Source organism: Amaranthus tricolor, chromosome 11, assembly GCF_026212465.1.
Source record: "Amaranthus tricolor cultivar Red isolate AtriRed21 chromosome 11, ASM2621246v1, whole genome shotgun sequence".
Lineage (NCBI taxonomy): Eukaryota > Viridiplantae > Streptophyta > Magnoliopsida > Caryophyllales > Amaranthaceae > Amaranthus > Amaranthus tricolor.
In genome coordinates this window covers 1510674-1523173 of record NC_080057.1, presented here as the reverse complement: position 1 = coordinate 1523173, position 12500 = coordinate 1510674, and the positions used below count along the sequence as shown (strand labels likewise).

The following is a 12500-nucleotide window of genomic DNA, read 5'->3' as shown; positions in this document are numbered from 1 at the left end:
AAATAAACCGCAGTCCTGTTTTCTCTGCTTACTCGATTTTTAATTCTCTCGAGCAGAAGCACAGGGACTTGGCACGAGAAGCTGTCCGAAAATCTCTTGTTCTTTTGAAGAATGGAAAATCAGCTTCCAAGCCTTTACTTCCACTACCGAAGAAGGCACCCAAAATACTAGTGGCTGGATCCCATGCTGATAACTTGGGCAACCAATGTGGTGGATGGACTATCGAGTGGCAAGGTGCTACCGGAAATGACCTTACCAGGGGTATGAGCAAACTAACATCGAACTTGCATTGCTTACAAATTTTAAACATTGTTTGTGACTTTTGACCAATAAATTTAATAAATAGGTACAACAATATTGACTGCCGTGAAGAGCACAGTTGATCCAAGGACCCAAGTAGTGTTCAACGAGAACCCAGACCCGAACTTTGTGAAATCTGGTGAATTCTCCTATGCAATTGTAGTTGTAGGAGAGCCGCCTTATGCTGAGACCAAAGGCGATAGCATGAACTTGACAATTCTCGAGCCAGGGCCAAGCACAATCAAGAATGTTTGTGGGTCGGTTAAATGTGTGGTAGTGATCATTTCAGGCAGGCCTGTTGTTATCCAACCTTACTTAGAAATCATGGATGCCCTTGTCGCTGCATGGCTTCCAGGAACAGAAGGTCAAGGTGTTACCGATATGCTCTTTGGTGACTATAGATTTACTGGCAAGTTAGCGCGAACATGGTTCAAGTCGGTTGATCAATTACCAATGAATGTGGGTGACAAGCATTACAATCCATTGTTTCCATTTGGGTTCGGGCTTACAACGAATTCTACCAAAGGATACTAAGATTCAAATATCATGTAAGTACCAAGTACTAAAATTTAGTAGTATTAAGGGGATTCAAAGCCTAAGAGCATTCTATTTTGCCCTGCAATTGGTTTTATTTGTCTAGAAATCTTGCAATCGGATTAAACATTACATATAGTACTATGTATGTGAAATTTATATATTTATTTTTATTATAAAAAGGTATTAATGTCCGAAATCTTAACACTATTAATTTGAATCTTGAATGAAAAATTAAAACAATCATATATAGTACTATTACTCTCACTTATTCTAATCAAGTGTTTTTTATTGTATATGATATACATATTTTGAACTATCTATGTTTTACATATTTAGACCATGTTCTCTCCTCAGTTGTAACACAAATTCTTACTTGAGGCCGTCTTTTGTAAAGAGGACTCTCAAAAGCCCAGCTAAAATCTAATTTATGTTAATTTAAAAAAAACTGACATTCGTGTGTGAAATGGAATATGAAAAGTCATATAATATATTTGGGGTTATAACAACATTTATCTTGGGTTATAACATAATATATTTAGTGTGATACCAGCATATATTTGGGGGTTATAACATAATTTATTTGGGGTTTTAACATGAATATAATGGAATGTTATAACTCCAAATAAATTATGTTATAACCCCCAAATATATACTGGTATAATACCAAATATATTATGTTATAACCCCAAATAAATATTGCTATAATTCCAAATATATTATGTGACTTTTCACTTTCCACTCCACACGTGCACCTTAGTTTTTTTAAAAAAAAATTAATATAAATTAGATTTGAGCTGGAGTTTTGAGAGCCATCTTTACAAAAGAAGGTCTCACAAGAGATTGCTTGCAGTTTTAATTTTCTAAACTAAATGTATTTTTACTCAATAAATTTGTATTGGCTGAATCAAACTTTTGTTAGAGATTGTATTGTATACTGAGAGCCAAGCGAGAGTCTAACTTAGAATCTCCTGTAAAAACATAATACTTGCTCTCTAATTGAAACAAAACTCCATCAAACTTAATTTTACCGAATTATACATGTTATTTGTTACTGATTCATTGCACTATTAATTTGTATTGAACTTATTTTAACACTATTGTTTTGAGACAAAAGGAATAGGTCATATTGATGGATGTTGGAAATACTTACATTTGAGAAATATGAAATATCACTAAAAATAGTAGGTTATGAATTTACATATAATATTTGGTGGATAATCCTGCTATGTCTATATAACTTTGAAAAATAGTGAAGCTCTTTAAGTGCTTAAAGAAGCCAACACTTATTTCTCTTGGGCTTATGGGATTTTCTTAAAGGTCACTAAAACATATAAGAACTATACTTTCTCCATTTTGAAATACTCGCACTTGATTGTAACATTTGTGTTATAAAAATACTAGTATCAGAAACAAGTATAATAAAACAGAGGTACTAGTTCTATCTACACTATTTCCATATATAGCAAAAGAAATAAAGAAAACAAAATCAATAGTAAAACTTAAGAAGAACCATCATATTCATAACACTCCACTACTCCTCATTCATCCAGTTCCAGTGGTTTAAAGTACTTTCTATCTATAAGATAAGTTCCAATGTTCAATCGAACAGCCCATACATCCATAGGTTTCCTAGTAACGATCCTACAAATACAATAAATAAATAAATAAATAAATTAATTAATAATAAATAGATAGATAAATAAATAAATAAACTCATTAAGAATTGCTATGTTAAAATACATAATTACTTCAATTTTTAGCATCTATAGAAAAATCAATTTTTGTCGCTTATGATTTCTATAGCATTGCCCCGAAATCAATCAAAAGCTTTCTATTTGTTGGGATGAGTTGTCCCACATCGATAAATTGAAAATGGTGTGCACACTTTATAAGCTATTAGAGACCTTCTTCCCATTGCCATATGGTTTTGGGATGGTATATATCTCTTTGAATAATGAAGTGTGTACACTTGTGTCCCCCCGTTAATATGCTGACATTTACAATAAGTCCAGCCTAATTTAACACTGTTCCACTATTATAATAGAGATTTAATTCTTATCATTTATAGCAAAATCAATTTCTCCTTTCTTCTTACGGTATACTATTCTTATCCAAAATTAAAATAATTATAATCCTAACATTTTCTTTGAAAATTTCCCTAACCAAGTAAAATTAAGAAATAACAAGTAAAAAATATTTAGCAAACAGCTAATAGCTAGTAGCAGATAGTTGATTATAGTGGTTGATTTTACCAGTTGATTTTATTAATTAGATTGACCAGCTGATTTTGAACACGTTGTTATAAGCAGCTTGTTCAAAAACAGTATATCTGTATTAATAAGTTGTTTCAACCAGCTAGTTTAATAAAAATTAGAAATGACTGATTTGACCACTCAATCCTTTATTTATATCAAAATAAGCTAATATTGCTTAATAAGTCATTTACCAAACACCCAAAATAATTTACCTTCCAACATCACCGGGATTAACCAAGCCAGCATTGACTCTAAGGCAAGGAACAGAAGCAGCAGTCTTAATCATTTTAGGAGCTTCAACAATAATAACTGGTGTTCCGATGCCCAACTTCAATGCATCTTTTCTCGTCGATTCCGACGATAGCGATTGCTCATTCAACTCACACTTACACGCAAAACCTCGAGCTCGAGCTCCACCTTCAGCTTGAACTCGAGCTTGAACTCGAGTTATTATGGGATGCAAAAACGTTGAAGCACTTGAACAGGTTTGAGAGTTTGGACATGGCTTACATACAATGGAAGATAAAGAAAGTGACATTGATGATTAATAGTTTAAGATGTGGGGAACGTTTGTGTGGTGTTCGAGTCCTTTAATTATAACTTGTGATAATGCTGGCATTAGGAAAATCTTTTATGCGGATACATAAAAAAAAAACATTTATATAGAATAATCCAACTTTTTTTTATGATTTTCCTATAATATTCTTATCTATTGATTAACCATAAATAATTTTAATTTTATAGGGTATTTGCTTAGAGTAAACTTAGGTAACCCATTGACCTGCTATAATAGATAATTTACTAAAAAAGTAAATTAAAAATTAAAATAAAATTAGAGAAAATATTTTTTAATATTTTTTTTAATATTTTATTTTAATTTAACATTTAAAAAAAAAACTTGTTATAGCAGATTAACGGGTTACCTAAGTTTACTCTAGGCAAATACCCCTTAAAGTTGGGATTATTCATGATTAATAAATAAATAGGATTATTGTAAGAAAATCATGAAAAAATTGGATTATTATAGGTAATTTTTCTTAAAAAAAATTGTAGGAGTGTATCTATTATATCTATCAATTACTCCCTCCGTTCTTTTTTGATCTTCCACATTACTATAACTGGTGGTTTCAAAAGTTTTTCCACTTTAGAATACTTTCCATTTTTAGAAATTTTTTATCCCACTTTTACCCCTAAAGATCCCCTTATTCTTTTAATGTACCCCTTTTCTTTTATTTAAAATTATTTTCTCTCTCATACTTTCAATACAATCATTACTTCACATTACTATTTAATTAAAATAATACCCACTACAACCTCATACTTCCAATACAATCATTACTTCACACTACTATTTAATTAAAATAATACTCACTACAACCCAAAGATTCTATCTTCCTTAATATGTGTGAAAAACCCAAAGTGGAAGATCAAAAAAGAACGGAGGGGGTATCAATTATCTATCTAGCAGTTTTATCTATTACTCTCTCTGTTCCATTGAATTTGCATTATTTTTCATCTTGGTCTATCTCACTTAATTAACATTATTTCTATTTTTAAATAATGGTCCACCACTTTCTTTTAACCCCATCTAACATTTTAAGATTTTTTTAATTTCATCTACACAATTCATTCTCTCTTTATTTATTACCCCTTTCTTTAAAATAACTAAATTCTCCTTTGATGCAAATCAAAGAGAACAGAATAGTATATCTATCACTCCCTAGTTATTAGTATAGTATATCTATCACTCCCTCGTTATTAGTACCATTTGACTTTTGACATTGTTCTTCAATCAGTCTTAATATACATTTTATTCTTAATATATAAGTTATAACAAAGATAGGTGAAATCTTGTTTATTTCATTTCAACGCATAAATCATTAATTTCAACTTTTTAAAAATTTTAATTATGCAGAATTAGAGATATTAATAATAGAATTATTACATTGGTAAATGTGTTCGGTCTAATAGAACTATTAAGATGTATATGAGAGAGTATATTAAATCTATCTATTTATATATCTACTATCTATCTATCTATTTCTATCTATTATAAATTAAAAAAAATAAAAAAAATAAAAAAAGAGAAAAAAAAAGAAGAAGAATAGGCTTAACACTATTCGTTTTTCTATCTAATGAATAGTAGATTTTAAGCTTCTGCCATGTGTAGTTGAAAGAAATCAGAGTGCTCCATGATTGCAATGTGAGCTCATCAAATGTGACCCGACTAAGGGCTGGCAAAAGCTGACCCGACCTGCTAACCTGATCTGAAATTGACCCGAAATTAGCGGCTTTGGGTTTAGATTTTTGACCCAATTAATTAAATGGGTCAACCCGGCCTGATCTGTTTATTTAATGGGTTAGGTTCAGGTTGAATATTTAAACCCGAAAAAACCTGTTTAACCCATTTATTAAATGGGTCAATCAGGTCAGGTCGACCCATATTTAACCCATTGAAAATTTTTTAAAAAGTCATAAAGAATAAAGATAACTAAGATAACTGGATAAGTGCCAAGGCCCAAGTGGTATATCATAAACCCTAAAAACCTAAAATAATCATAAACCCAGTGAAAGTTTGAAACGGCGCCTTCCTCAATTCCTCTCCACTCCAGTCTCTGTGCGACAGTGCGACTGCGCCTTCGCCCTTCTCCTTCCTCTTCTCTGCGGCAACTTCTTCTCAGTGTGACTATGCCCAAGGTAAGAATTATTTCTTTTTTTTCCATTTTTCTGATTTTTTTTGATCGATTTTTTCTGATTTGGAATGTTTTCGATTTTTTTTTATTTTTCAATTCAAAAAACTTAATAAAAATGGTGTTTGGATTGAGATCTGGAATCTTTCTTTATGAAGCTTGTACTGTGTTCGATTTTCAACTCCATTAATGGATGCAAGTATGTTATTTTACAGTGTTTTTGTCATATTTTACAGTATGTTTTAGAGTATGTTTTACAGTGTTCAATTATTCTTAGCAAAATTATCAACTCCATTAATGGATGCAAGTATGTTTTACAGTGTTAGCCATGAATTAGTTTTTATAATATATGGGTCAAATGGGTCAAATGACCTGAAATATATGGGTTTAATGACCTGAAAAAAAAAGCAGATTAAATGGGTCATTATCAAGTTGACTCGACCTGCTACAGATCAGGTCGGGGTTTCAATTTTTGACCCATTTAATTAAATGGGTCAGGTTCAGGTCAAGGGTCTACTGACCCATTTATATATGACCCGAACCTGAAAACGACCCAACCCGACCTGTTTGACACCCCTACCCGACTCGAATATCCGAACCGAAATCGAAAGTTAACCGATCTAAAAATATGTTTCTTTATTATGTTTATCGAACCAACATTATTCGAACCGAAATTGCGCCCGAACCGATTTACGATCGAAAATCGTAAAATCGAACCTGAACTGCGACCGATTTTTATAACCAACATATAACCGTTAACTAAGATTACCCGAACCTAATAGTGACCGACCCGAGTCATACCCGACCTGAATCATGCTCAAAACCGAACTTGATCCGGCTAAAACTGACTTAACCCGAACGAATTTTTAATCGAAATGCTGTAAACCTGAACCAATTTTTAACATAGAGGTATGATCGACTCATATTCAATCATCTTATTAGTTAATCTAATAAAGTAATAGAAATTTTAATAAATTAAATTTTATACATACATGGTTTCATATAGAGTTAATAATCAATGGTCAATGTTTATTTAACTATTTTTAATCAAATTAGATGAAAAATGATAAAACTTTAATTTTAATTTACAGTTAAACAAGTAAAAGTAACAAAGTAATAATCATTAACTAATTTACATTTTAACTATTTTGCCTTAACTAAGGGGAATCTTATCATCTATTAAAAAAATGTCTAACTTAATCTGATATTGACTCGATCTATAGCAATTAGTAATTCGTAGTCGAATTCTACGGGAAAATAATACCCAAACTCCATCTGTATCTGGTAAAACCGAACCAATTATTAACCGATGACAGTCCGAGACCGATTGACTACTCAACACAAACTTCTATCGATATCGAACCGATGCTAACCCGATAGCTTAAATATCTGATCTTCAACCGAACCGTGACCAACCGACTTGACCCGAGTGTGACCCGCCGTAATATGCATCCTAAAAATAACCGATTCGAAATACAACTGAATCGAATGACACCCGTTCGAAACCGACCCAATCATCCGAATAAACACCTCTAAATGTGGTACTATTCATTTGTCTTAACTTAGCAATATTTTTATCCTTGGTTGTTTCTTTTTCATTTTCTGTTCTCTCTTATTTTCTTTCTCATTTTTTCTCTTATTTTCTTCCTATCTCATTTTCTTTCAGGCTCGATTCACTTATGTTCTGCCATTTTATTCGAAAATGTCTCGCTCAGATCCTGCCATTCAATTCAACAAAATCAGATAATAGTTCTAACAAATAAAAAGGAAGATTTTGATTGAATTTCCTTATCTACAAATAATGTTTGATTTCGCTTATTAATCCTACATAGTTTTAACAAATTGTAGTAAGGTTGGGGTTGTGTAAATTGGGGTTCCTAATTCCTCAAAAAAAATGTGAAATTGTAAAACATGAACCCTAATTTAGTTCATGCCATTTTTGGGTAAATTCTTTGTCTCTCTTTTAATCTGCATTTTTTCACGTTTTTTATTCGAGTTTCACATTTTTTCTTGTTGAATTCTTTGTCTCTCTTTTAATCCATAATTTTTCAAACTATTTTGGTAACTTTTTGTTGTTTGCTTTTTGATTTGATTTGACATGGGTTTCTAATTGATTTTTAATCCATACGAGGTGCAGATTTTGGATTGTTGGAACTCTCACCCGTTGGTGGACGAAGATTGACTGATTTAATGCATACAAGAGGGCTTTGGATGCTTTCTATTGACCTGGTTATGAGTTCTAGGATTCTTCTTGATGAAATTTTTTATGATTGCTTTTGAGAGAAGCCATTGAATTAAATTATAATGAACTATAATGACTAATGGAAATTCTATTATGAATTTGGCATGAACCCGAGTGATGGAAGTTTTAAATATTAATGATATTATCATTAATATAATCATTTCTTAGTTTTCTTATAACTATACCAATTTTTAATTAACTATGAATAACACCAACTTATTTTTTTTAGAATAATATCAACTTTAGTTTATTAGCTAATTTACCAATCACTTTTTGTCATATAACGTATTTTTACAGGAAAATAAGCAAAATATTGTATCATTTATGGTAATTTTTCCATCAATTTACTAATTAAAAAAGGTTGTTCATATAATACAATAATCTAGCATGAACCCATTTTTTCCATCTTGATGAAGATTCGTAAAACTTTTAAGCATCATTAGTGTGTTTTGTGCTGGTTGCATGATTTTAGGATCAAGCATAACAATCTGAGAAGCCTTGCCTCATATGGATGCAAGATTATTGTCATTCCTTCAGCCTAGACAACATCAGATGAAAGTTGATAGAAGGTCAAATAGACAAATACTCTCTAGAAGGGGTGAATAGAGAGTATGCCCGTTTAAAATTTTTGTCTGGAAGATTAGCTCAAGCGCTTGGGTGACCTTTCAAAAATGTTTTCTGGAACAATTTTAGGTCGATTAATAAAACTATAACTTATGTGCGGAAATAAACTTAAACAATAACACACGATATGTTAACGAGGTTCGGATCTAAAAAACCTACTCCCCGCCTATGGGTTCTCTTCCAGCCCGTAGGATTTCAATGCCTTAATAGACTTTAAGACAACCTAGAAGATCTTTCTATCTTCTCTCACCATGTTTTTCCCCTTGAAGAACGTCTTACAAGTCCTTAATAAAAGCAAATCCCATCTCACAATAGAGATTACAAGTTGAAGACTTTAAAAAGTATTCTAAGGTTAGGCGTATTAATATATGAAAATTCTCACTCTTTTTAACACTTAATCCTATTACAAATTGTAAGAGCTAGAAGAACTAAGAATTACAACTCTTTTGAACGTTTAAAGAACACTAGATCTTAAGTCAATAAGAGAGAAAATTGTAAGAAGAGATGCAATCTTAATTCTTGAACGAAGCCTTATACTTATATATGTCACGCCTCAACATATCCTTGAAGAGCAAGAAAGCTTCATCCGTCAAATTCGTTAATCTGGTTAATCTGTGCCAGTCTTCAAGATCTTGAACTTTAACTCAAACTGACGTTGCACTGACAGCTCATATAATTACGTCATTGTGTGCTGTAATTTGTTATTATCAACCATTGTTGTGCTACCACATTAGAACTCATACAAGATATTGAAAACTCAGCAAAAACAGATAATTCTACGTGTAAATAATTATTCAAAATTAATTCCTATTTTGAGCATTAATTTAAATTGTATTTTCCTATTTTTAGTATCAATTTAAATTGTCATCTTATTTATAGGGAAACTCTTTAATTAGCATAGCTTAACAACTTATTTAATTTCAAATATAAACCGTATACTACAAAACGTGTGAAACCTATATTTTAACATTTAATCTTCTAAATATCTTAAACTCACATTTTAAATTCAAATTCAAATTTTAATAACATAATATATCTAAACGTTTAAAATAAAACGTGTAATAATATATTCAAATATTCAAACATACTTTATTTTTTATTCAAACTTAATTTCAATATATTTTGACCTATTAAAATATTTTAAAGTTAATTTTAATATACTTTGACCTATTAAAATATTTCAAATAATAATTACGAAAGTAACCTTATCTTAAACATAATTATCTTAAAAGCATTTAAACTTATTTCAAAACTTATAAATTCAACCTTAAGATAAACTTAAGTCATTTAAGCATATTTCAAACATATTTCAATCTTAGCTAGTTTATTAAATTATCTACCAACACTTAAAATATTTCGAACAAAAATACATATCAATTATTCATTTTATGTTCAACATGATTTTGGACCAACTTAAACAACTAAATATAATTACTTAATTTATTTGTTTAATTAATATGTGTTTTTGAATTATCATCATTTAAGAGAGTTGAATCTTCATCAGAAACACTAAAAATGCAACGAGATAGCATTTTTTTCGGAGTAACTATATATGTGTCATGTATTCAATCCTATAGTAAGTCTATACATGTCTTTGTTTTATCTTCAGCAAAAATTGTACTATTATCTTTTAAATGCTTTGGTTTCCTCAATTAAAATCAAATTGGTAAAAGATTGTTATTTTTCTTTTGCCATTTTAAAAATTTTGATGGTTGGATAGGAGGCTTGTCAACCTCGTTGATGGATTCTTCTATGTGAAAACGATCTTCGCATAAGATATGGCTAAATATTTGGTTCACTTTCGTAAAGGTAATGCATAAACAATAGCAATGTGTTTCAAGCAGAAAATGTTTGTTGTATATTAAATGATATGCATTTTGAATTGGTATGGCTTCTTTGGTACAAATGCAACAGACTCACAATTGAAATAGTGTCAAAGACTACTTCTGAACACATTGACTGAATTTGCCACACAAAAAAAAGCCCATTGTTGCCACTTACACGAGCAGTAGCAAGGAAACAACAGTAGCCTAACATTGGTAGAGACAAAGATAGTAGTGACATTAGAACATCATAACAAGCAACTATAAAACTACATCAATGAGCAACTCAGCATATACAATATCAACATGTAGCAGCAACATCATCTTCATCTATCACAATAGGAAAATCTCATCAATTGAAATAAAAATTAGGAAAATTTGCTCAAAATATTCCCAACTATCACTCATTGGCCAAAATTAATCCCAAGTATCAATTATTTTTTAATAATCCCAACTATTATAATAATTTGTTGATAATATACCCTTCCCCTTGTTACCGGCTGCAACAGGTAACCATTGTGCCGTTAGAACCCCTCCCCATCTACTTAAATCCTTCTTCTTCTTCCTCCCCATTACTCCTACCTCCATTGATGAACCCTAAATCCCCAAAAAATCAAATTGAAACTAATCCTCCAAAATCTTCAAATTCCTGCAAACTATGATATTAATCTCCCTAAAGTTAATGAATTCAGCTTGTTCTTCTAAGTTTTCAAACCCCAAATCTAGAGGTCCACTTCATGGAGGAAGTTTGACAGGCTACCATGGTCTTCTTGCGCAACTGAGGATTGCCAAACGAGGTAATAGGCCGGGAAACTAATTCTATGGTTGTGCTAATTGGACTATAAGTGCTCAAAATTCTGAAAATTTTTTCAATTGATTTTTTCCCCAAATATAAATAATACCTGATTGATTCTTTCTACGGTTGTGCTAAGATACCAACAGTAAATTTTTTAAGTGGGAAGATGATGTTAAAAAATCAACTAATGAGATCGACAAGCATGAACAATTAGAAGTTGAAATTGAAGCTTTAGTTGACACAATTCTGAAATTAAAGCATAAGAAGAGGACTATGGAAGAGGTTTTTACATCACTCAAAATTGAAAAGGCAAAGCTCAATAGCATAGTGAAGGCCTTAGGAATTATGCTTGTGTTCTCACGGTTCATCTGTTTTGTGAATGTATTTCTACTTACTTAGCATTGTACAAGTTTGTTCAATGTAATTGGAAGCAATGTACTACAATGCATTATCAATATGAATATCAACATTTCATTACTGCCATAAGTTAATGTATATCATGGCATAAGTGTTTTGATTAATACAAATCATAGAAACTGCCCTTACAAAATGTTAATCACTGTACAAGATTTTGGGGAAGGAAGAGATTAGGGAATGATTTAGGTGTAAAGTTATGGAGGAATTAATGGGGATGTAATTGAGTGAGTAATGAATTGAAGGGGAAGACTGGTTTGAAGAGTTAAGTAAAAAAAAAAGGAAAAAAAATTTAATTCATGGTTACCTGTTGCAACCGATAACAAGGGGGAGAGGTATGTTATCAACAAGTTATGATAATAGTTGGGATTATTAAAAAATAATTGATAATTGAGATTAATTTTGGCCAATGGGTGATAGTTGGGATTATTTTGAGCAAATTATCCTAAAAATTATACCTTTTGACTTCGAATCAATTAATTGATTTGTTTCATGTAAATTATTTCAATTTGAAATAAATTTTAAACATAATAGGATTTCATGGGGAGCGTCCCACCAATTAGTGTATATCGAATGTATGAACTATTTTAACAAGGTTCTTCTAAAAGAATTATCAAACAAATAAGTTTCACATAATACAGATAAATAATTCGAAAAGTAAGCTTTTCTTAGTCTTAGATTTAAGTCGTCATTTGAAACAACAACCTAAGTTTAAGTGAAGTTGTTAGTTCAAAAAACTTCATTTGATGCGATGAACAAATGAAGCATGTGTTGGGTTGCCCTTAAACCCATCAATGGAGAAATGCCTAGAAAAAATCA

General features: G+C 31.0%; 2 protein-coding genes across 2 annotated transcripts in view; one reads left to right on the top strand and one right to left on the bottom strand.

Moving 5' to 3' along the window:
* The window catches only part of LOC130826749 (uncharacterized), a 9528-nt gene extending 8451 nt beyond the window's left edge, over positions 1–1077 (top strand). Inside the window, exons 8-9 of the mRNA XM_057692318.1 lie at positions 57–261; positions 347–1077. Coding sequence (XP_057548301.1) covers positions 57–261; positions 347–834 — 693 coding nt within the window. The 3' untranslated portion in view covers positions 835–1077. The remainder of the gene's footprint in view (positions 1–56; positions 262–346) is intronic.
* A 1128-nt stretch (positions 1078–2205) lies between these two features.
* On the bottom strand, positions 2206–3727 carry LOC130826750 (protein CHLORORESPIRATORY REDUCTION 42, chloroplastic-like). The gene is made up of 2 exons (XM_057692319.1): positions 3305–3727; positions 2206–2478 (listed from the first exon to the last, which is right to left on the bottom strand). Exons 1-2 carry the CDS (start codon positions 3628–3630, stop codon positions 2376–2378), a joined length of 429 nt encoding a protein of 142 aa, XP_057548302.1. The 5' UTR covers positions 3631–3727; the 3' UTR covers positions 2206–2375.
* Between the last annotated feature and the right edge of the window lie 8773 nt (positions 3728–12500).